The 22,708-nt window shown below is 56.9% G+C and overlaps 1 protein-coding gene across 4 annotated transcripts; it reads right to left on the bottom strand.

Moving 5' to 3' along the window:
• Window positions 1-71: 71 nt before the first annotated feature.
• Window positions 72-21,563, bottom strand: GMEB2 (glucocorticoid modulatory element binding protein 2). Of its 4 annotated transcripts, none has more exons than XM_075517223.1 (10): window positions 21,374-21,563; window positions 17,632-17,823; window positions 12,678-12,775; window positions 9,856-9,986; window positions 8,292-8,395; window positions 5,460-5,617; window positions 3,705-3,776; window positions 2,889-3,026; window positions 2,224-2,346; window positions 72-2,018 (listed from the first exon to the last, which is right to left on the bottom strand). In XM_075517223.1, the coding sequence occupies exons 2-10, from the start codon at window positions 17,760-17,762 to the stop codon at window positions 1,372-1,374; spliced, it is 1,602 nt and encodes a 533-aa protein (XP_075373338.1). In that variant the 5' UTR covers window positions 17,763-17,823; window positions 21,374-21,563; the 3' UTR covers window positions 72-1,371. The 4 variants fall into 4 exon arrangements, with proteins under 4 accessions (XP_075373338.1, XP_075373340.1, XP_075373339.1 ...); XM_075517225.1 differs by having other exon boundaries at window positions 9,856-9,983; window positions 21,374-21,561; XM_075517224.1 differs by lacking the exon at window positions 21,374-21,563 and adding an exon at window positions 18,926-19,140.
• Window positions 21,564-22,708: the final 1,145 nt, after the last annotated feature.

The raw sequence follows: 22,708 nt of genomic DNA, 5'->3' as shown, positions 1-22,708 counted from the left end.
TAGCCCCGCTTTGCCACCCCGGCTGCCGCAACCAGACGCAGAAATACAATAAACCAGCAGCGGTCTTTCAAAAAAAATATTTATTAGCTCATTAAAGTGACCTGTTGTTGCTGCTGCTGCCGGATCAAGTTTGTAGAAACCCCAACACTTCAAGCACCCGACTCCTTCCAGGCGGAGACAGTGCCAACGTCGCTGCAGCCGCGTGGCGTTACGCGCGCCCTAGAACAGGACCAGATGAGACTCGCAGCGAGCTGAACGGTCGAAGGAGTACCGGGGGGTCAAACACCCCGATACAGAACGGCTGCACAAACCCGGTGGGGAGGGAACGGCAGCACCCGGCTCCCACGGGATGAGGCGCCCGGTGACACGCTGGGGACCGGCCTGATCCCGCACCAGGGTCACGCCATGTTAATAAGCGCAAGCTCCTCAGAGCGCTGCCGTTCAGCTCATCTCCCTGCACAGTCAACGGTACGTCTCTGCCTTATGGCACGATCTTCACAACCAAAAGGGCTTTGCTTAAAAATCGTCGTTTGCTTAAAAAAAAAATCCCAAGGAATGGATTTTTTTTTTTTTTTTTTTTTTTTTTTTTTTGAGAAAACTAGAAACAGACCCTAAATCCTCAGAAGTTACAGCTCTTCCCGGCCCTCTGGATTTCTCTCTCTCCCTCCTTCCCCCAGCAGACCTGGGCAACCCGCCGTGACCACCACCACCACGAAGAGCTCCCGCTTGTGTTTCCACCACCCAAAGCCAGCATCACACGCAGAAGCCAACCGCCCAGGGCTTGCGCCCACGCTGACGTACAGAGCCTCTTCCCGGTTTCGACGACCGCACGCATCCTGCGGACAACCCGCTCTCGGCCTCCCCTCTGCCTCCCCGGAGCCCCCCAGGGACGGGGGGCGGTCGGCTCCCCGACATCCGTTCACGCCAGACCCCTCGGCAGCCGGATCGGTGCCTGCTCGGCGCTTCGCTTGCTTTTCCTTTCACTACCACCTTTGCCTCCCTGCCCTGCGCCCCTGCCCACTCCTCTGATGGACGCTGCTCCAGCTACGCCTGCAGATGAGGCAGGGCTGATGAGCTAGAACAGAAAAACTATTCCAAGAGAACGGGGGAGGAAAGCTTTATAAAAAAACTAAGCTTTTTTTTTTTTCTCCTCCAAACAGGGCAGAGCATTTTTGCCTTTCCCTTCTCTGGGCATCTTTCCTCCCCTTCCTTCCCTCTGACCTGAACCTCCTCGTTACCGACGTGAGCCACTCTGAGTCTCGTTAACCCGTGCCCCTCGTTACACCGCTCCTCTTCCCGCAGCGCAGCCAGAGAAAAGGCAGTTCCACCCAGAGCGGCACGGCCAGCGTCCCTCCAGGCAAGTCCCCCCTTTCACTTCTGCTCCGCCTCATCGGCCACTGCGGTCACCTCGATGGCGGCAGCGGCGTGCTCGTCCCCAGTGGCCTCGGTGGCACTGGATGGGACGGTCACGACTGTGCTCCCGCCGGGAGCCATTTGTGTCACGTTCTGGATGGTTGTGCCAAGTCCCGGCAGCGTCAGCAGCTGGAAGGGGCTCACCACCTTCACGACCGTGCTGCCGTCCTGGACCGCGGCCGTGCTCAGCACCGTCAGGTTGGAAGCGTCCGGGTGGATCTCCACCGTACCGGGGAAGGTGGAGCCGGCGGAGGCCAGTACCGTGTACCCTCCCAGCAGCGGGGAGGCCGGGGAGCTGGCGGCGGGAGGCTGGGACGGGCTCTTCCCCAGCACCGAGGGCGGGAGGGCTGAGACCACTTTGCCGAGAGGGAGGTTGGCGAGCTGGGAGACGGGCACACCGGGGGTGACGGCGAGCTGCGCCGGCTGGGACAGGACTTGGGAGGTGATGGCAGCTGGGCCGGAGGTGGCCCTGGTCAGCCTGGGACGTTTTAAAGGCGTGGGGACGGAGACGGGCGTGAGGGTCATCAGGACGTTGTTGAGATGCTGCGATTTGTGCTTCAGCTCCTTTGCTCGCTTGCGGTGCTCGTCACACTGCTGCTCCAGAGCTGGAGAGAGAAGAGGGTTGGCTCAGCCCAGACCCGGCGCAAGCTTCCCAGGGACCGTGGCAGTGCCTGGAGCGGCAGCAGCCGCCAGTCCCACCGCGGCTGGTTTAGCACGCACCAGCTTTAACACAAATCCCACTTTCTTACACAGAAAACACGCTGGCAGTGAGGAGAAGTGCCGGAGCACCGGCATGTGCCAGGGGCATACCTGCCAAATCCCGCGTGTACTGCTCCCTCGAGCGATCCATCTGACACTTGTGGCTGGCCAGGACCTTCTTGACCAGATCCAGCATACCGAAGTTCTGGACTACGTTGTTGAGTAAAACAGCATCTTAAAACAAGACACAGATCTTTGAGGAAAGCAAAATTCCCTACACAAAGTATTTATGGCTTGGTAAAAAGCCATACGACAGCAAACACATTCAGCTGAGATGGCCAAAATCTGCAGGAGGGTAACACAAGAGGCTGGGGAAGAGGAGAAGACATGAAAAGTCATGAGAAAATGCAAGAGGTCACTGGCGTATAAACAGTCCTCTCCTGCTTAGCAGGGGTGATAAGAAATCTGCTGGCACAGTAGCTGAACAGCCTAAATTCAACCTCAGTTCCCAAGCCAAGTGTTTGTCCAGACCCAGAGCCACCAGATAGGAAGCCCCAGGCACAGGGCACTGGAGAACTGAGGCCACCTGAAGCATCCCCGAGCACAGCCAAGGGCCTGCCTGGGGAGCAGCCAGAAATGGGATTGAGTTATGATGAACTATGTCCCTATAGTGGCATTCAGATATCCCCAAGGAGAAAAAAAAAAAAAAAAAAAAAAAAAAAATCCACAAGTCCCTCTCCTGAGATGCCCCTGAGCGCCCGTGCCCAGGTCCTTACCACCGAGCTGCAGCGGGGGATCCTGCGCTCGCTGCTGCAAGCCCTTCATGGTCTCCACCAGCTCCTGGTGGAACTCGTGGATTACTTCTTCCAGGAGACCCGTGTCCTTCAGGCCTCGCCAGAAAGCAAAGGTGTCATCTGGAGAAAGAGAAAGCAAGGGGAGAACCTCAAAATCCTCAGAGGGGGTTTTAATGGTGATCTGCTCTGGGTTCCCCTTCTGGCTCCCACGAGGGTAACGTCCTGCCAGGCTGTAGGTACAGGGTGCTGGGGCAAAGCCCAGCTGGGCTTTGGAGGGGCAGCTGGAAAAGGACACGCTTTCCCCACCCTCTGTTGCCCACAAACAGGACACCAATGCTACAGAAAAGCCTCTTTTCTCCTCCAGCTCAGGATTCAAATTAGACAGAGCAGTAAGTGACCGAGGCTCCTTTGGAGCCGATCTCCTGGGTGCAGCCAGACCCCATCCTGCCTGGCTGCCACCCGTCCCCTCAGCTCAGAGCACACCAGAGGAGCAAGAATGATTTTAGGACCCCTCTGATTTTTTTTTTTCCTAGAGCCACACCAAGCACTTGGCCTACGCTTTGACATATTAGTGCTTAGAAACAACTTCATCCCAAGACGATGGCGCAGTCAGACCGCACGCAGGCAGGAGATAACGCGGCCCTCTGTGCTGGTAAGCAGCAAACAAATAATCCCAGCGGAGGCTCAGGCAGGGCTGCTCTGGGCAGACAGGTCCTGCTCCTCATCCCTGCTGCTTCCCTACATCTCCTCCATCCTCTGCGCCGGACGCACCGAGCCCGGTGGGATCCCAAGCCATACCTCCGATGCTGGTGCTCCAGTCGCTGGCATCCTCGCATGTTTCTATGGTAATCGTAGCTGGGGATCCGTTCACTGCAACCAATAGCAAAAAAGAAAAGAAAAAAAAAACCCCAAGTCCTGATTTTTCTCTGTATCTTTCATGGGCTGTTTCTGAGGGAAGCACTCCCTTACTGCATTTCTGTGACTTCTTTTTATTGCATAGGACCACTTTTATTTGAACATGGCTCTCAAAGCTGAACGGAGAGAGACGCCCAAGTGGCCGGTGAAGCGGCACACGCTTGCTGTGCGAGCAGTACTTATTTTTCCACGTCGGAGTGCAATACCCCGGGGATTACTTCTGCAACCCTTGCACAAGAACACATGCCCAAGAGCAGCGTTTCCCTCCCGTTCCCCCCTGCACACACACTAGTATCGCTTAGGGCAAGAGTCTGATTTTTTTGGCAATCCTTTTTTGCCCAGCTTACAGTTTGGGATGTCTGGAAGGTTTTTAAAGCCTCAAAGTGGAGAGCACCCCCCTGCTGCGCAGGGGTGCAGGGGGGCTCGCTCCCTCCCTCCCTCCAGCTCTGCCAAATCTCAGCGGTTTTGTTACCATAGAGCCGGGGGAACCGGTGTCATTTGAGCCGTGCGCAGGAGCGGGATGAATGGGAACCCGGCCAGAGACCCGCAGTGCTGCGCAGCGTGTTTGCAATGCTCAGCCGCTGCCATTAAATCCAATTACTCTGCTCCTTTACTCTGCAGCCTTCAGGGCTCTGGTTATTCCAGCGCAGCCCAGCAGCATGGGAATCGTCTCCCCGTTAGCGAGCCCACGTCCACGTTTAACGGGAGGGCTCGGGACAGGCTGCACTGCGCATCGGCTTCCCCACCACACCACGGGGCCGTGGTGCCGACGGCCGGCTCTACTCTGCAGCGCCGGCCGAGGGGCTCACCCTGTCCTTGCTCTGCTCCCACAGACACCATCAGGAGCTCGGGGCGTGGGGCTCTTCGGGGGCTGTTCTTAATGCTCAGAAGCAAAAGGAGTTAAGAAATATAGAAGTACTTAGAAATTAGAAAGCTTTCCAATAAAATAGCTGCCTGTAATTATAGGTCAAATTAAGTTTAGGGCTACAGCTATGCAGCCGCAACATCATTTAAATCCAGTTTTATGAACTACATACACGAGTGCAGATAAAAAAAAAAATTGTTGTATCCCCTAGTTCTCTTTAATCTTTCATCAGACAAACCTGATAATTCAGCCAGGGAGCCCTAAATGAAAATCCCTAAATTATTCTGGAAGAAGGCAGGTTAGAGCTGGGAGAAGGAGGGACTCCTATCCTGGCACCCCGCGCAGCAGGAGAAGCCGAGCTGATCCCTGCCTCCCGGGACGAGCACTGCGGACACAGTGCCCAACGGGCAGCGAGGACAGAAGGGAACTTCATCGAGCAACCACTACTGTTTTCTTACAGATTAATTGCAGTCTTCTGCTTCAGCTACACAGTTTGGGGTAAGGCAGGAGGCCAGAAGGGCGGCTCTTCGGGTCACGCAGTGTTACAGAGCAACTAGGTGAGTTATTGCGTCTCTGCCGAGACGCTCTAACAACGACTCTGCCTAGCTCTGCTATGGGGAATCCTGCAACGGAGCAGGGAGAGAAAGCAGAGGATCAAACAACCCGCAAAGCCAAAAAGAGAGGCAACCGTAAGGGGCGTTGGTTACGCGGCATTCGCTGTGCTTTAATGCTTCAAAGCCCCTGTTTAGGGTGCGAGGAACGGCTGGACGTACCATCCGCAGAAGCGGGAGTGAGAGGGATGTACTCCGTCGATGTCTGGCTGGTCAAGGACACCCTGGCTCCAGTCAGGTCAATTTTGGTGCTCCGGCAGGTGTTGGAACAGACCTTCGTGTGCTGGTAGAAATCCAGCTCTCCCGAGTCCATGATCTTCCTGAAAGACAGGGAGCAAGCACAGGGACAGGCACGTCAGCGGGAGCAGAGAGCTCCGAGACGCAGCTCCTGGCAGCCTTCACCCCCAGAACTTCTCAAAGTACCAGATGAAAAGCAAAAGCCAGGAGAGGAGGCAGAGGCAACAGGTTGAATTTCCCTTGACACAGAGACATTGAGGGGCTGGAGCGTGTCCAGAGAAGGGCAACGGAGCTGGGGAAGGGTCTGGAGCACAAGGCTGATGGGGAGCGGCCGAGGGACCTGGGGTTGTTCAGCCTGGAGAAGAGGAGGCTGAGGGGAGACCTCATCGCTCTCTACAACTGCCTGAAAGGAGGGTGTAGAGAGGTGGGGTCGGTCTCTTCTCCCAGGTAACAAGTGATGGGAGGAGAGGAAATGGCCTCCAGTTGCGCCAGGGGAGGTTTAGACTGGATATTGGGAAATTTTACTTCACTGAAAGGGTTGTCCAGCACTGGACCAGGCTGCCCAGGGCAGTGGTGGAGTCGCCATCCCTGGAGGTATTTAAAGGGCGTTTGGATGAGGTGCTTAGGGACATGGTGTAGTGGTGGGCTTGGCAGTGTTAGGTTTACAGTTGGACTCGATGATCTTAAAGGTCTTTTCCAATCTATACGATTCTGTGATTCTGTGACAAGTCCCCCTGTGTCCTGACCTTAGAGGCAGCATTAACTAAGAGTTAATTAAAACAGCATCCACAGCCTGCTCCGTACTGGCCACACGCACAAATCCAACAACCACGCAATACTCCAGTGGTGGTAAAGCCTTTCAGGAAGCTGGGATGGGGAGAAAAAAGCCCTTCATGCTGTAGCTGCAGTAAAGGACTGGAGCAGATTTGGTTTCTGACCACTTCCCTGCCACATTCCACATCCTCCTGCAGGATGGAGGAGGGGGAGCAGGACTTCAGCCCTCTGAAAAGGTTCCTCTCCAAGTCCAACCCAGAGAGGATGAATTTTCTTAGTCCAAGAAAGAAAGTCCTTTTCTCTCCCCCTGGAGCACTCAACTTGGGCTCAGAGGCTCAAGAGACACATGAGCTTTCCCCAGGGACATACCCCTGTAAAACTAAACATAACTTTAGAAGCATCAGGACAAACCACACTGCTCTCAGCAGATCTTCCGCTGGCTAGAAGCCTTCAGGGAAAACAGACTATTTAGAGCCCAAACACTGCCATTCCCATAACGGCAGCGAAGTGGGGAGAGCTTTTCCCCATCACCCTGGGCCATGCTCCCATGCAGCAGTTTTATCCCTGCCCTGTGATGCTGAACAGGGTCCTCCCCCCTGGGATCTCCTGACCTGCTCTGAGGACATCCTCTGCCTTTGTACGAGCAACACACACCTACCCCGAGCGTGCCCACGCATCCGTGGGGCTCTCCACAACAGAGACAGAGCCAATCTGTCCTGCTGCTCTCCAACCTCCTAACAGTAGGGCAACGCTCGGCCTCCACCACACTGGTTTCAGAGCTGGTCCCACCTCTCTGAGCAGACTCTTCAGCATGGGGGCCTGTAATTTCAGCTAGGAACCCTCACTGGGACTGATGAACTCCTGGTTCATTTGGGGAGGAAGGAGAAGAGGAGGTCCCAGTCTGGTCCCACCAGCACCTTCCCCCCGTGCATGCTTCTAGCAGAAGGGTCGGCTGAAGTCTCAGCCCAGGGCTGAGGCAGTAAGAAGTCTCTTCCTTCCCTTTTTGACTCTATAACTCATAAAAAGAGATGGGGCATAACCCTATTTGTAAACTAAACCAAGGTCTCTCAGCTTAAGCAAAGTAGGTTGCAACATTGGCATATGTGACCTTCCCAGGGTAAGCACGTTGTCTCCAAGGCATCCCTGGGCTTTGCTGACCAAGACCAACCTAAGCTTCCCCAGATTTGCTCCCACGGGCTGCTGGGCTTGCCTTCACACATTCCTTGTGAAGTTTTGTTTTTCCTGAAAAGACCTGCCTTGCCAAAGTATAAGCCTATTATGCAAAATCTATGTGGAGCAAAAGCTGCTTAGAAGGAATATGGGAGACGCCTGCACTGAAGCAGAAGCATACAAGCAAAGGCAATGTCACCCTGTGAAAAGAACATAAAACCACTGACAATTCCTGGGGAAAGAGGTGATGCATTTTTATCCTGCCTACAGGCAGAGACAGACTTTAATTAAATCACAGTCTCAGGCTGGTGTTCAGGAAAACCATAGAAGAATTAAATTGCTGTAGTTAAGACTAGAGAAGAGAAATGCTTGCATAAATAAGCTTTCAATAAGTTCTTGGCAAAAAAAAAAAAAAAAAAAAGTGATATAAAGCAGACATACTGCAACAGGAGCGTTAGTTCATGACCAGACTTCCATTTGGTAGGTCACACCGAGAACCCGTAGACAGCACGGCCCAACCGCCACTGGCCATTAAAATTGTCAATGACCTTATGCCAGCTGGGAACTCTGTATGGTTCAAGTCCTAAAAAGACCAGAGAAGCATTTCTTGCCCCAAATTATTCCCTAGGCACAAGGATAAAGCAAAGCCGTTGGGCAGACCACATCTGGGGCCAGGCCACGTTTGTTCAGTGGTGCATTCGCTCTCTCAGCAGCAGAACAACTGTGCCAAAGGCTCTGTCCCACCCCACCGTTATCCCCCCAGAAAGAAGAAGTCTCTACTATAGCTCTGCAGATACAAACGAAGAGACTAACCGGAGCATGATCCCATTCATCCGGATCGCCCGCTTCCAATCCTTCAGGGTCGACTTGCCCGCCAAGTGGACAAACTCCTTGGGACTAATTAGGCGATCGTTAAACTGCAAGAGGCAGAGGTGCAACATCAGCGTGACAAGCCATCAAATAACAAAAGCGTGCCCCATGAGCATGATTCGGCAGCGGAGCCGGGCTGCCTGGATGGCATTTCCCCGTGCCCAGCAGTAGAGCTGCATCACAGCCTCAACGTGCTGTTTAAATAATAGCACCAAAACAGATGGCTGACACACGCTTCCCCACCTTCGAAAAAACATTGACGGAGTTAAAAAAATTAAAGCCAACTATTGCTTTCATGGATGGTTAGTTAACAGCTGCTCAAAGCCAAGGGTTTGGGCGGGTGTGCAGCACAGAGGAGTTTGCTAAATGCCCAGCCCAGGCAGGACAGCTGGGAAAAACACCCATAGCTCGTGCAAAGTATCATTAACAGCAGTGACCTGCTCACGCTCCCACTAACGAGCAGACTCACGACGAAAGCCGGGCTGCCACCGGTGATGTTTGGGTCCAGGGGCATGCTACGCCCTGTGCAAATGAGGGAAGGAGAAGCCCATTTGGCCTTTGACCCCCTGCTACCGAACCCAACCATCGGTATCAGTGAAACCTCTGGCCTCTCTCACAGCGCACACCCACTTCTACCAAAAACCAGCTTTAGGGAGTTGGCACACACCGTACCAGCAGGCAGCTCTTCCCCCTTCTTTTATTGCCCTACACACCCAGCCGTGCCTCAACCCACGAGCTGACCTAAAAGCAACCTGCAGAATCAGGCAGTCCTCTAACGAGCTGCTTCCCGGCCCATCTCAAAGTATTTCCCAAGTCCAGGCTTCCTCTTTGCAATGCCCACGTTGACCAACACAGAGCTCACTCACCATTACTGCACGAGAAACTGCTCTGAACAAGTGCATGGGCTTCAGCGCAAAGAGAAGACAGATTTGAGGCAACAGCAGCAGTACCTGTCCTCTGCCTCAGGGATGGAAAAGACCATCTCTCCTATGAAGGGCAAGGACCATCCTTTGGAAAGCCCTCTTGCAACAGAGCCCAGAGGAGAGAGTCCCTCAGCAGGGTATTGCTGAGTCCGTGTATAAATGCCATCCAGGGTGTACGACAGCATCGCACACGGTATGGTCCTGGAAATGAAAGTTTGGCCCTGCTCCCCAAATTAATGCAAATTTTAACCACTCAACCTATTCAATAGGTCCCTTACCAATAATCTGCTCAACAGCTTCTCAACTTTCTTTCAAACTGAGCAGACACTGGAAGTGCCCAAATTTCTCAAACTCTCCAATAATGCAGTTAAACTGAGGCAGCATCTCTCCACCCAGGACTGCTCAACTTGGCTGAGAAGACAAATATCAGGTACAACAGTACCAAGAATTTCCCCCTCTCCCACCACGATGTGGTCTGATGGAAAGCAGCTTACCAAAGCTCATCAAAACCAGGACAAGCCAGGTGAGCCTGCAATGCGGGCATGGGAAGGCACGAGTCCAGCACGAGGGACCTTTATTCTCACCTGCACACACTTCACATTGATCCCGGGGCACACAAACTTTCTCCAGATGAGGTTGGCTTTGCTGTCCCCGCAGGTGATGGGGTAGACAATCTCTGCCTCCAAACTGTCCTCATCTTCAGCCATCTTCACTTCTCACAGGGAACAGAGGAAGGGACAGATCAAAAAGAAACGTGAGTCGCAGCCCCCAATTCACCACCCTGACGCACACATACAAGGATAAAGCAGTTTTGAAGCTCAGGATTAAAGAAAAAAAGTAGATGATGCATAGAATCATAGAATGTTTAGGTTGGAAAAGACCCTTAAGAACATCAAGTCCAACCATTAACCCAGTACTGCCAGGTCCACCACTACACCATGTCCCTAAGCACCACATCCAAACGTCTTTTAAATACCTCCAGGGATGGCAACTCAACCACTTCCCTGGGCAGCCTGGTCCAGTGCTTGACAACCCTTTCGGTGAAGTAAAATTTCCCAATATCCAGTCTAAACCTCCCCTGGCACAGCTTGAGGCCATTTCCTCTCATCCTATCACTTGTTACCTGGGAGAAGAGACCGACCCCACCTCTCTACACCCTCCTTTCAGGCAGTTGCAGAGAGCGATGAGGTCTCCCCTCAGCCTCCTTTTCTCCAGGCTGAACAACCCCAGTTCCCTCAGCCGCTCCCCATCAGCCTTGTGCTCCAGACCCTTCCCCAGCTCCGTTGCCCTTCTCTGGACACACTCCAGCCCCTCAATGTCTCTCTTGTCGTGAGGGGCCCAAAACTGCACACATTATTCAAGGTGCGGCCTCACCAGTGCCAAGTGCAGGGGCACGATCACTGCCCTAGTCCTGCTGGCCATGCTATTCCTGATACAAGCCAGGGTGCTGTTGGCCTTCTTGGCCACCTGGGCACACTGCTGGCTCATATTCAGCCGGCTGTCGACCAGCACACCCAGGTCATTCTCTGCTGGGCAGCTTCCCAGCCACTCTTCCCCAAGCCTGTAGCGTTGCATGGGGTTGCTGTGGCCCACGTGCAGGACCCGGCACTGAGCCTTGTTGAACCCCATACAGCTGGCCTCAGCCCATCGATCCAGCCTGTCCAGGTCCCTCTGCAGAGCCTTCCTACCCTCCAGCAGATCAACACTGCTGCCCAACTTGGTGTCATCCACAAACTTACTGAGGGTGCACTCGATCCCCTTGTCCAGATCATTGATTAAGATATTAAGCAGAACTGGCCCCAACACCAAGCCCTGGGGAACACCGCTTGTGACCGGCCGCCAACTGGAGTAAACTCCATTCCCCACCACTCTTTGGGCCCGGCTGTCCAGCCAGTTCTTTACCCAGCGAAGCGTACACCCGTCCAAGCCATGAGCAGCCAGTTTCTCCAGGAGAATGCTGTGGGAAACCGTGTCAAAGGCTTTACTAAAGTCTAGGTAAACAACATCCACAGCCTTCCCCTCAATCCACTAAGCAGGTCACCTTGCCATAGAAGGAGATCAGGTTGGTCAAGCAGGACCTGCTTTTCCTAAACCCACGCTGACTGGGCCTGATCACCTGGTTGTCCCGTACGTGCCGCGTGATGGCACTCAAGATGATCTGCTCCATAACCTTCCCCAGCACCGAGGTCAGGCTGACAGCCCTGTAGTTCCCCAGATCCTCCTTCCAGCCCTTCTTGCAGATGGGCGTCACATTTGCTGACCTCCAGTCAACTGGGACCTCCCCAGTTAGCCAGGACTGCTGGTAAAGGATTGAAAGGGGCTTGGTGAGCACTTCCACCAGCTCCCTCAGTACCCTTGGGTGGATCCCATCTGGCCCCATAGACCTGTGTGTGTCTAAGTGGTGTAGCAGGTCTCTAACCATCTCCCCTTGGATTATGGGGGCTTCATTCTGCTCCCCGTCCCTGTCTTCCAGCTCAGGGGGCTGGGTACCCCGAGAACAACTGGTCTGACTATTAAAGACTGAGGCAAAGAAGGCATTAAGTACCTCAGCCTTTCCTCAGCCTTTGTCACTATGTTTCCCCCCCACATCCAATAAAGGATGGAGATTCTCCTTAGCCCTCCTTTTGTTGCTAATGTATTTACAGAAACACTTTTTATGATCTTTTAAGGCAGTAGCCAGATTAAGTTCTAGTTGGGCTTTGGCCCTTCTAATTTTCTCCCTGCATAACCTCATGACATCCTTGTAGCCCTCCTGGGTTGCTTGCCCCCTCTTCCAAAGGGGTGGGGTTTGTGGCCACCATTCACTTGCACTTCGCTACTAAAGGATCCCACCACCCCTATTTCTCAGGCAAAACAGTGCAGGCAGATTTATACTGATCCGGCCACAGCTGAGCGTGTGAAATCTGAGAAGTCAGTGGCCAGGGCTGAAAAAATTCAATTCTTGATAAAAATGAAAGAAATGATGTTGTTCAGGCAATTATCCATTCCCCTTTGGTTTTAGAGCACAACTGTTTTTAAGGCAACTCCAGCCCAGCTGGTTACAGTCTTTGCTCGCTAAATTCACTTTGACTTGTAACCAAAGCCAGCGAGTTTGCCGCAAAACTGACAGCCCCGTCGCAAGCCGGAAGAGCAGGAGCCAGCGATGGGCAGACACAGGGTCTCATCCTGCACCAGGAGAGGGCAGCAGCAGCCCAGCCAGCAGCTGCCAGCTCCCTTCCCGTCACCCAGCCCCTGCAGCTCCCCGGGCTCCCCTTGATGCTGGGGAGAGCATCCCTGGGGGCCCCCCCCAAGAGAGCATCCCCGGGGGCCCCCCCAAGAGAGCATCCCCGGGGGCCCCCGGCACCAGCGCAGGGGTGGTGGAGCTGGCACGGCTCAACCAAGGGCCTACGGCACGGGCTGAACCTACCTAGGACCGCTTCCTTCAGATGCGTGGAGGCTGTAAAGGCAGCAGCAGCCGCAGCAGCTGCATTTTCGGTCTCCAGCGTGTCTTCGTTTATGTCACCGCTGGTAAGAGAGTTGGAGAGGCAGAGTTAAGCCACGTGGATGTGCCACCCCCACACCCGATGCCCCACGGAGACATCGCTTCAAAAGTCACTCGGACTGCATTTTCCCACAAGAGCTACAAGTTGGCTCTGGTTTTGAGAGGCTTAGCTCCATTTTTCCGTACGGAGATGAAGAGCCCCGCAGCAGGCAGGCAGGACCGCTGCCAGCAGCCTGGCCAGCTCTGCCTTGCCTCCCTTTTAATCCCAGCCCCACGGAGCTGCCTCCGGCGCAGCCTGTGCAGGGGAGCTGGCGCGGAGGGATGCTGTCGGCACGGCCCCTCGCTCAGAAGTCACTGCCAGCCTCTGGCAGCTTTGCCTGAGAAGATTTCCCCAGGAAAAACATGTGTGAAACATGCGCGAAACATGCTGCTGCTGTCTGGGCGATGGACTGGCTGAGTCCCCTGGTATGCGGGATTCTCCCAGGAGCAGGACCTCAAGGAGCTGCAAACACACTACAAAGGAGTTTGACAAATCCTAACAGCGGATCCGTGAGCAGAGATAACATAACGTGAGCTATAGACCCTCGCGATCTGATCTGTGAGCCTCTTACAACTCATTATACCCATGCTATTAACTAATAGCTGGCTATACAACCGCTTTCATCCTCCCCACCCCGGAGATCTCCAGCTTCTCTTGGTGCTTTGCCGATGGAGACACACAGCTGGTCCCGCACACCCTCACTGCTCGCCCGTTCCAGCTCTCGCTGCGGCGTACAGAGCCCCAAGCCCCTCTGATGAGCTTTGGTGCATGCTTAGATGGGAAAGGCATTTAGGGCCGCGAGGCGGGACATGCTCCTCACCCCCTCGGCTGGGAGGGTTCTGTGCGAGGGAGGAAGCCCACGGTGGTACCCTCATGGATCCGACCCGTGCGTCCCGGCCAGCTCCCAGCGTGGAGCATTCCTAATGGGGTTTAAGATGCGCGTTTGGTTTTGCTATTGAAGATGTCTAATTACACCTTCAGCAAGCTTGCTGGACCTCTTTGGGGTCCTGCAGGAGGGGGGAAACAACAGTTAACTTTTCACATACTTCAGCATATAAACTTCCTAAGGAAGACTGCAAGGAGAAAATACATTTAAACCTGAAAACTACCCCATTTTGGTACCACGGAGGAATTAAAAGAATGGTCCCAGTGACTCATTGGAAACCACATTTCCCACCCTTGGGTGCAACGGGGACAAGCAAATTCAAGAGCAACTGGTTTTTCCACCCTGGCCTCCTAACACACAGCTCCGGGGTGAACTGCAGCTTCAAAGCATCCCTCCCCGTGCCCGCTGCAGGGCAGGTACCTGATGGGGAGCAGCACCGAGATAAGGGAACCGGCATGGGTGGCAGCTCAGCCTCACCGGGTGAGTAACTCGGGAGATGCCGCTTCAGAGAAGCGAGAGCTGAAGGCAGCCCCAGTTGTGGAAGAAAGGCACCACGGGACGTCACGCTGCCTCTGCAGCTCGACAGACCCCGGGGAGGGAAAGGTGGTGGATAACGCAAAAGGACTCGAAAAGGTAAACTCAGAGCTACCGCCTTTGCACGCAGGTGAATGTTACAGAAGTGGCAGTTTGACGTGACAAAAATGGCAGAATTGTAACCTGGTTTTTCTTCATCAGTTTGCTGCTTGGTTCTTGCACTTCTCCAGATGCATTCAGAGAAAAGCCAGCAATACCACTTCAGCAGCGTGCCAGGGCTGCAAGATGCAGGAGCCACCTCCAAAATGCAAAGCCCAGCACTCCACAGCCCTGACTCTGACCTGCCTCCACCTACCACCAGACCAAAACCCTCCAACTTGTCAAAAAGAAACACCCCAGCAGAAAGCCAGCACCTGAAACAGAGCTTCCTCCAGGACTCCATCGCTTTGCGCCGCTCCAAAAAATGACTGAAAGGCATTACTGGATTGGGAGAAATAACCCAGCCCACATCTTAAACCCCATCCTCCGGAGAAAAAGAAACAAACCAACTTCAACAGTTTGAATGAAAAACTCAAGCAACTAATGTCTGTGTCTGCCGTGGAGATGTAACTGGGGGGGAAGAGAAAACCACAAAAGAAGGTGAGTTTCTCCACTGCTTCCCCCATCCCATTCCAGAGGAACAGACTGAGGCAGATGCAGAAGCAGGAGAGAACTCAAACACCTTCCAAGCCCCAGCAGTGCATCCCACCAAGCCGGTCCTGCCTTCGCCGGTTGCCATGACGAAGCTGGGGGAGGATGGCTCTCATCTTCCTCCCCGGGAGGATCCATAAACCAGATGGGAGAAAAAGAAGAAAGTGCATGCTGATAAAGCAGCGGGCTTGCATCTCCTTTCTCCTCTGCTCCAGCCTCGCCTGGAAACTTGAAAGAAAGAAGTCTCCACCAGAAACCTGCGCTGGGGATGCTGATCAGGAACACAAGCACGTCACCAGAGCATCAAGTACAGATCCCTTCCAATCGCAGATGACAGAAAAGCTTCTTGCTGACTATTACTATTTTCCCATTTCCCTCTGCCTTTTCCAGTCAATCTTAAAAACACATGAACTAATTAAGCTCTTAACCACTGGTTGTATAATTATTTTTTTAAATAGCAAAACCATACCCAAAGGAGCACTAGAAAAAGGCATCACCCCCCATGCTGAGTTTGATTTCTAAGTGCCACATAAGACAAGTTGAAAGCCCGCTTCCCATGTGAGCGGTGACCGAGCCAAAGCCGAGGAATCCCAGCCCGTGCTCGCAGCCGCTTTCCTTACGCCAGCTGGGGCTGCAAAGGGAAAACAGAGGGAGAAGGAGCCAGCGCCGCTACGGTGTCTCCCCGGGAGGAGCGGAGCCCGGTGGAGGCAACCGTCCAAGGCTACGGAGAGACCGTGGGCGGCTCGTGCTGCCACCCACCGCCAGCCCCACAGCCCTGCTCGGCGAGGGGAGTCCCAGCAGCCGGCGCAGGGGGAGTCGGGTGGGCTTTGCTCCGCGAACCCGAGATCCACGTCCTTCCCATCGACCCGCTGCCATCCCGGAGCGTGGGGGAGCGAGGAGCCTGCCCACTGGCCCTTCTCCAGAGAGCTGCATGGAAAACCCTCAGGGAATCTCTTATTGCCTGCTAAGACATGCTCCGCTTGTAGCTGCGACTAAATGAAAATCATCCTGTCTCCGCTGTGTAGAGCTGTCCTGCTCCTGACCGTCCAGGGGACACTGGGAGGATGAGAAAAGGTTTCCAAAGAAAAACAGGAGGGGAAATAAGAGAAAAAAAACCCCAAATTGATTGAGCCAGCCTCTGCCATGATCCACGTTCCCGGACAACACTGCGCTGCTGCACGTGGGTCTGCAAAGGCTCAGAGCCACGTTAAAACCAGAAACCGTTCTGCATCCAAGAGCCACAGCCCAAGTTTGACATTTGGCTGCTTCTCCACCGAGGGAGCTAAGGAAGTCACTGGGGGCCAGAAAGCAAGAGGAGCAGAGCCCTTCTCCCCACCATCACCCACTCTTTTGGGAACGGAAAAGGCTCTCGGAAGCGCTCGCAGACCCGGGATGCGAAGGAGGAGCGGGACAGCTCCTGCCCGTGGCGTCCCGCTGCCCGCCCCAGCGCTGACGGCTCTCGCCGCTGCCTGTCCCTGCCCGCTCCCTACCGGGAGTTCATCTGTTAACGAGCTTTATACCAGTTACAGCAGAACAAGGGCAACGGCACCCGCGCTGTAACGTAAGGGCTGTGCCCTGCTGCCCTGCCCTGAGCCACAGGGAACCGACACAGAAACAGCAGGACATATTTGAGGAAAGGAGACATTTGTCTCCTTTTTGTGGAGAGCAATAAACAATTTGTCTCCTTTTTGCGGAGAGCAATAAACAGCCGCTCGCTACCCACTTATTTCACATGCAGGGAATTCTGGATCAGACAAACCTGCCCAGATCCAGGTGTGAACTTGGATTTTCTGCCCACCCAAAGAGCAAAGCACTAAAATGTCTCTGGGCACCACCCCATGAAAGACTGTAGAGAAATAAAGCAAAGAGCCCATCGCTACATGGGCCTTCAAGGTACCAGCCAGGCACTTTGGCCATGGAAGCAAAGACGTGACCGACCTACAGCTGAACAGAGCGGACCTGAACGAACAGCAGTCCAGATCCGAAATGCCAACGAGAAAGGCAGAAATTGGGCAAAGCAGCAGCACTTTAAAAACCAGACATATTCACTCTGGTTTTTTGAGCAGTGCCTCTCCATTCAACACCGCGTGGTTCCAAGGCCACCTCTCTCACTCCTATTGCCAGCAGCGGAGGTTCCTGCAGAGCTCTGCCGAAAAACACGGCCCCAGACCCGCCTCGGGAAGAGGAGCCCTGCTGCGCCGCGCTCACCACGCTGCGGACAGAGACTCAGCTCTTGGAGGTATACAGCTTTGTGAAGCAATCATGAAATACATAGCAGAAAAACATTGATTTAGCTACTGGTGTCCTGTTCCAACCGGATTTGTGTCCATTCCAACATCCACATCCACTCAGAAAAGATGTTTTGGTTTGGTTTTTTAAAGACATTTTCCCCCATCCATCCAGGACACACTGTTGCATGGCTTTTTATTCTGGGTAACACCGGCTTAAAAACCACCAGTGGTAACTCAGCTTTAACAGAAAAAGCGGAGCCCGCTCTGCTCTGCAAGCTCAGAGCCGCAGAGCCCACGGCCCTGGGTATGGTCCCAGGGGCGTCAGCGAGGATCTAACGAGGAACCGGAGGTTGCCCGGGCATCGCTGAGGTCCCCACTGTGAGAAGTGATGCAGGAGTAAGGAGTAGGTGATTAAATACGCCCAGCTCAGCTGACTACGACCACGGGCGGGAGGTTTTCCAGCACGTCACCTTGGCGTACGCCGACCCCGTCTCTTACCCGTGCTGGGACAGGTTGGTGGTGACCAACACCGTTTTCACCTCCTCCACGCCGCCTCCATCCACCGCGCCGTCGGGCGTCGTCACCACCACCACCTCCTCCATGTGAACGCTGACATCCGGAGTCGCCATCGCGAGGCAGGAGCGGGCAGCGATGGGCAGCCAGGCGGGAGAGCCCTCGGTCACCGGCCGCCTGCGGAGAAACGAGAGGAAGCCCCGCGTGAAAAGGTCTCTCTGCTAAAATCGGTCGTGGAAAGACCGTTGGTGTGGTGGGAGCAAGGGGCGAGGGGGCTGCAGGGAATCTGTGCTCCTAAGGAGAAGGGGATTAGCAAATCCCCAACCGCTCCACCTCAAGAGGAGGGACGAGGGGAGGCTCGTAACCCAACACGCGCTCTGCAGGCTGGGTGAGGGTGATGGGCACGGGAAGAGGCAAGGGGTAGGAAGGGACTGGGGTGCAGGTGGCGAGGGGCGGAGTGCGGGAGCAGATAGCAAACAAAAAAGCGGTCCTGGCATTCACCAAAAACTCTATGAAGAGACACAGTTTGCAAGTGCATTTCCAAATGTATTTCAAACTATCTCAGAAGGATTTCACCCTGCTGGAGGAGCTCATCACCATCTCCTCCACAGCAGAAATGGGGACTCTCCCCTCCTCCAAAGTCACGCACGCAAAAAAATCAAATTAAGAAAGCACTTCAAGCCTGCAGAAACAAAGTGACATCTGAAAACTGTTTCAAAGTGTGTGTTTCTAATAAATCAGCAATAGATTTCAGACAGTGTTTAAAACCGACTTCAGCGCCCACCCCTGCAAAGCCAATATTTCATATGCAAGAAGAAACCTGGGGATAAAAACCAACCTAGTCAACCAAAGGCACAACGAGCCATGCATCTTTACACTCTCACGGCTGCACTACAGCCCCAGCATCCATACCCAGAGCACAACGTAACTCACGGGGAAAAGCCCCGGTCCCTCGGGGCCACCACCACCCACCTCTCCTGCCAGCTTGCACCCTGCGACTGAGCCCCTGCCTGCTTTCCCAGGGATTTTAGGTATCTGTAGAATTAAAAGCAGTTTTAAGCCATTCAAGCAATAGAAGAGGAGAGGTCCAAAATGGAAATGAATATCCTTTACTAACACACGCGTATACACGCATGCATAAACGTCCTCCAAACACCATTCGTGTTACGAGGATGGTGCGATAAAATTAGCGTACACAATTTAGAGCCCTAAAACCGTTTGCAAATCAGCCCGAGTGAACCACGTCTGCGTTTCCCCCGGACACCTGAGCAGCACTCACCCGCACGCTAACACCCAGGTGTTGAGGGTGACTACGAAGCATCTCCTATGGTACCGCACTGATATCACCTATAGCGCCGGTGCGGTCTATACATGGGGCGTATACATGGGCGAGTGCTCCCCTTGTCAAGCTCTGGCCGTTCAAGCTCGGGCTCCTACGGGGTAGCGATGCCCGGGCTCAAGCCGAGAGCTGCGGCACGAGCTCCCGCTCTGCTCCCGGTTTTGTTTTCAGCGTCACCTGAGCAGGACGAGAACCGCTGCTGTTCCTCTGCAGAACTTTATTTCAAGCCGAGAGCTTGCTCGAGCCAGCCCGCGTGATGCTTTCATCACACAGGAAAGAAGCAAGGTGAAAGAAATTAATTTTCCTGAAACTTGGGGTTTCTCAAGCAAGCAACACCCCCACCCACATACGTGCAGCGGTAGCAGCACCTTTGCCTTTCCCGAAGGAGCCACGCTGCGGAGCAGCGGCACAGAGCGTGGTGTAGCCTCCGCTCGGCTCCCACCACCTTCCCCCGGCCACCACCGGAGCCGTGCGCTGACCTGACGTCGCAAGGCAATTCACACCCCGCAGAGACTCCTGCCCCGACCCACGCGGACCCCATGAGATGATCTTTCCCTCTGCGGAGGTCCCGGGGTTTATCCGAGCCGAGCAGCGAAAGGTGGAACGGGCCCCTCCACGACAGCCCAGCGAGAAGCCACCAGCAGAAGCGCTTTAGTTTTTGTGGCAGGAAGGAACAAAGCGAGCAAGGGCGGCCCGGACCGAGGGCAAGGCGAGAGAAACGGGAGGGTTTATTACAAGCCATCATTTTAACGATCACCGGCCGCACGCCCGCTCTCTGCCTCCCGCTCACCTCCCTCCTGCACCCGCACGGCAGCTCCCTGCAGCAGCCGCTGCCTTGGACCCCGCGCCCCAAGGGCTTTGGGTGCTGCACGTCGGCGTACGAAGCCACGGTCCGTATTTCAAACTGAATGCAGCCGAGCATCTAACTGCTGCGATTTTTTTCATTGCTCTATCCCTACGTTTCCTTTTGGGGTAAATCCCTTCTTGCAGCGTTAGCGTCACCCACGACGGCCTCTGCCCCGGTGCCCGGTTTCGGGATGCTCCGGACATCCCACCCAGCTCCCGCCGGGGCTGACGAAGGGCTGGCTGCACGGACACGGTGGGAAGGCTTGAACTCCACGAGCCCGTGCTGCTCAGATACCTTGGGGCAGGAACCAGTGCGGGATGGAGAAAAAAATGGGCTGGAAATGCAAGTAATCATCAGCAGTGGGGTGCAGCGGGGCAGCTGGAGGGGGACGAGGGCCGGCAGGGAGCACCCCAGCTCTACCGGGGCTCTGAGCACCCGTGCACGTCCCGCCTGGTGCACCTCGGGTGGCACCGAGCAAGCTTCGGTGGCTGCAGGAAAGATTTGGGGGCGAGGTAGGAAAAAAAAGGGGGGAAAAAAAAAATAGTATTGCAGCACTCGGAAAGGAGGGAGAGATTTTGGGGGCGCGCTGTCAGTGGAGGAGGGGACAGAGCTGGGGAGAGGGGTGGGGGGGCACTGCTGGGGGACAGGGTGCGCGGGGGGGGGAGCACACTGGGTGCATGGGGGCAGCAAGCAAGGAGGGTGCACGGAGGGGGGGCTGACGGCGTGCCTGCAGGGAGGGTGCATGGGGGGGCAAGCACGGGGGTGCACGGAGAGGGAGGGGGGTGCATGGGGCGGGCTGCACGAGGGTGCATGGGGAGGGGGCTTCCCCAGGGGTGCAGGGGGGGTGCAGAGTGGGTGGGGGTGTTGCATAGAGCAGGGGGTGGGGTGGGGGGGGCGCGTGAGAGCGCAGGGAAGGCGCAGGGGGGGTGCAAGGGGGTGCACGGAGGGGTTGCACTGGGGTGCGCAGGGAGACGACTTCACGGGGGGGTGCACGCAGAGGGGGTGCACGGGGGCTGCAGCTGCACGGGGGGGAGGTTGCACAGACGAGGTACGGGGGTGTGCACGGGGGGGGTGTGCACGGGGGGGGGGGGGTGTGCACGGGGGGGCGCACGGCGGGGGGTGCAGGGGGGTGTCGCCGCGCGCAGGACCCCCCGGTGCCGGGGTGGGGGGGGGGAGGCTCCCGGCGCTCCGCGTGGCGCCGCGCGGGCGGGCGGACAGGGGGTGCCCCCCCTCACCCCCCCTCGGCGGGGCGGCGCGCGCGTTCCCGCCGGCGGCGCCGGGCGCGAGGCCGGCGGGGGGGGGGGGAGGGGGGGGCGCGTGGGCGCGCTCACGCTGGCAGCGCCGGGCGCGCGGGAGGGAGGGAGGAGGAGGAGGAGGAGGGGGAGGAGGAGGAGGAGGGGGGGGGCGCGGGGCGGGCGGGCGGCCGGGCGCTGCCGCCGTCTCCTGCCGCTGCCGTAACGTCCTGACGCTCCGCAGGGACCCGCCGGCCGGACGGCGCGTGCGGAGGCCCCGCGGCGGGCGACGCCGGGCCCGGCGCTTACCTCAGGCCGGGGTCCCGCTGCCCCGCTCCGGCTCCGGCGGCGGGCGCTCCGGCTGGGCGGCGGGCGGTGGGTGCGGGGAGGGAAGGGAGGGAAGGGAAGGGAGGGGAGGCAGGGTGGGGGGGAGCGGGGCTCCGCCGCGCGCGGCTCTCGGCCCCCGCGCAGGCGCACGGCCGGGCCCGGCTCCCGGGACTTATTTCGCGGGGGCGCCGCGGCCCGAGCTGCCTGTGAAATAGGTGCCGGGCCGGCGCAACGCGCCTGCGCACGGGCGGCGGGCGGGGGACGGGGGCACGGCGCGCGCCGCCCGGGGTGCCCGCGCGTGGGGTCCGCTGCTGCGCCGGCAGCCGCCTCCGGGGGGATCCCCCGGGCTCCCTGCGTGTCCTGCCCGCCCCCAGGGCCCTGCCTGCCCCCCGTGTCTCCTGCGTGTCCCCCGCAGGGCCCTGCATCCCCCCCGCCGTGTCTCCTGCGTGTCACCCCCCCGGGGCCCTGCATCCCCCCCGCCGTGTCTCCTGCGTGTCACCCCCCCGGGGCCCTGCATCCCCCCCCATGTCTCCTGCATGTCACCCCCCCGGGGCCCTGCATGCCCCCCATGTCTCCTGCATGTCACCCCCCCAGGGCCCTGCATCCCCCCCGCCGTGTCTCCTGCGTGTCACCCCCCCCGGGGCCCTGCATGCCCCCCGCCGTGTCTCCTGCGTGTCACCCCCCCGGGGCCCTGCATGCCCCCCGTGTCTCCTGCGTGTCACCCCCCCCCCCCCCAAGGGCCTGCATGCCCCCAGTGTCTCCTGCATGTCACCCCCCCCCGGGGCCCTGCATCCCCCCCTCCATGTCTCCTGCGTGTCCCCCCCCCCCCAGTGCCCTGCATGCCCCCTGTGTCTCCTGCGTGTCACCCCCCCAGAGGCCTGCATCCCCCCCCGTGTCTCCTGCGTGTCACCCCCCTGGGGCCCTGCATGCCCCCCGTGTCTCCTGCATGTCACCCCCCCGGGGCCCTGCATCCCCCCCCCCATGTCTCCTGCATGTCACCCCCCCGGGGCCCTGCATGCCCCCCGTGTCTCCTGCATGTCACCCCCCCAGGGCCCTGCATCCCCCCCCCCCCATGTCTCCTGCATGTCACCCCCCCGGGGCCCTGCATGCCCCCCGTGTCTCCTGCATGTCACCCCCCCAGGGCCCTGCATCCCCCCCGCCGTGTCTCCTGCGTGTCACCCCCCCCGGGGCCCTGTATCCCCCCCCATGTCTCCTGCATGTCACCCCCCCGGGGCCCTGCATCCCCCCCCCCCATGTCTCCTGCATGTCACCCCCCCAGGGCCCTGCATCCCCCCCCGCCGTGTCTCCTGCGTGTCA

This window comes from Mycteria americana, chromosome 14 (assembly GCF_035582795.1).
Source record: "Mycteria americana isolate JAX WOST 10 ecotype Jacksonville Zoo and Gardens chromosome 14, USCA_MyAme_1.0, whole genome shotgun sequence".
Taxonomy (NCBI): Eukaryota; Metazoa; Chordata; class Aves; order Ciconiiformes; family Ciconiidae; genus Mycteria; species Mycteria americana.
This window is presented reverse-complemented; position numbering and strand designations above follow the sequence as displayed.

Bases quoted from the DNA above. Each gene is read 5' to 3' on its own strand.
- GMEB2 (XM_075517223.1), bottom strand. From the start codon at position 17,762: ATGGCGACTCCGGATGTCAGCGTTCACATGGAGGAGGTGGTGGTGGTG. The intron at 5,618-8,291 runs GTTAGTCTCTTC...CCTGTCTTTCAG, and splicing joins ATGAATGGGATCATGCTCCG to GAAGATCATGGACTCGGGAG. The intron at 2,347-2,888 runs GTAAGGACCTGG...TCTTGTTTTAAG, and splicing joins TCCCCCGCTGCAGCTCGGTG to ATGCTGTTTTACTCAACAAC.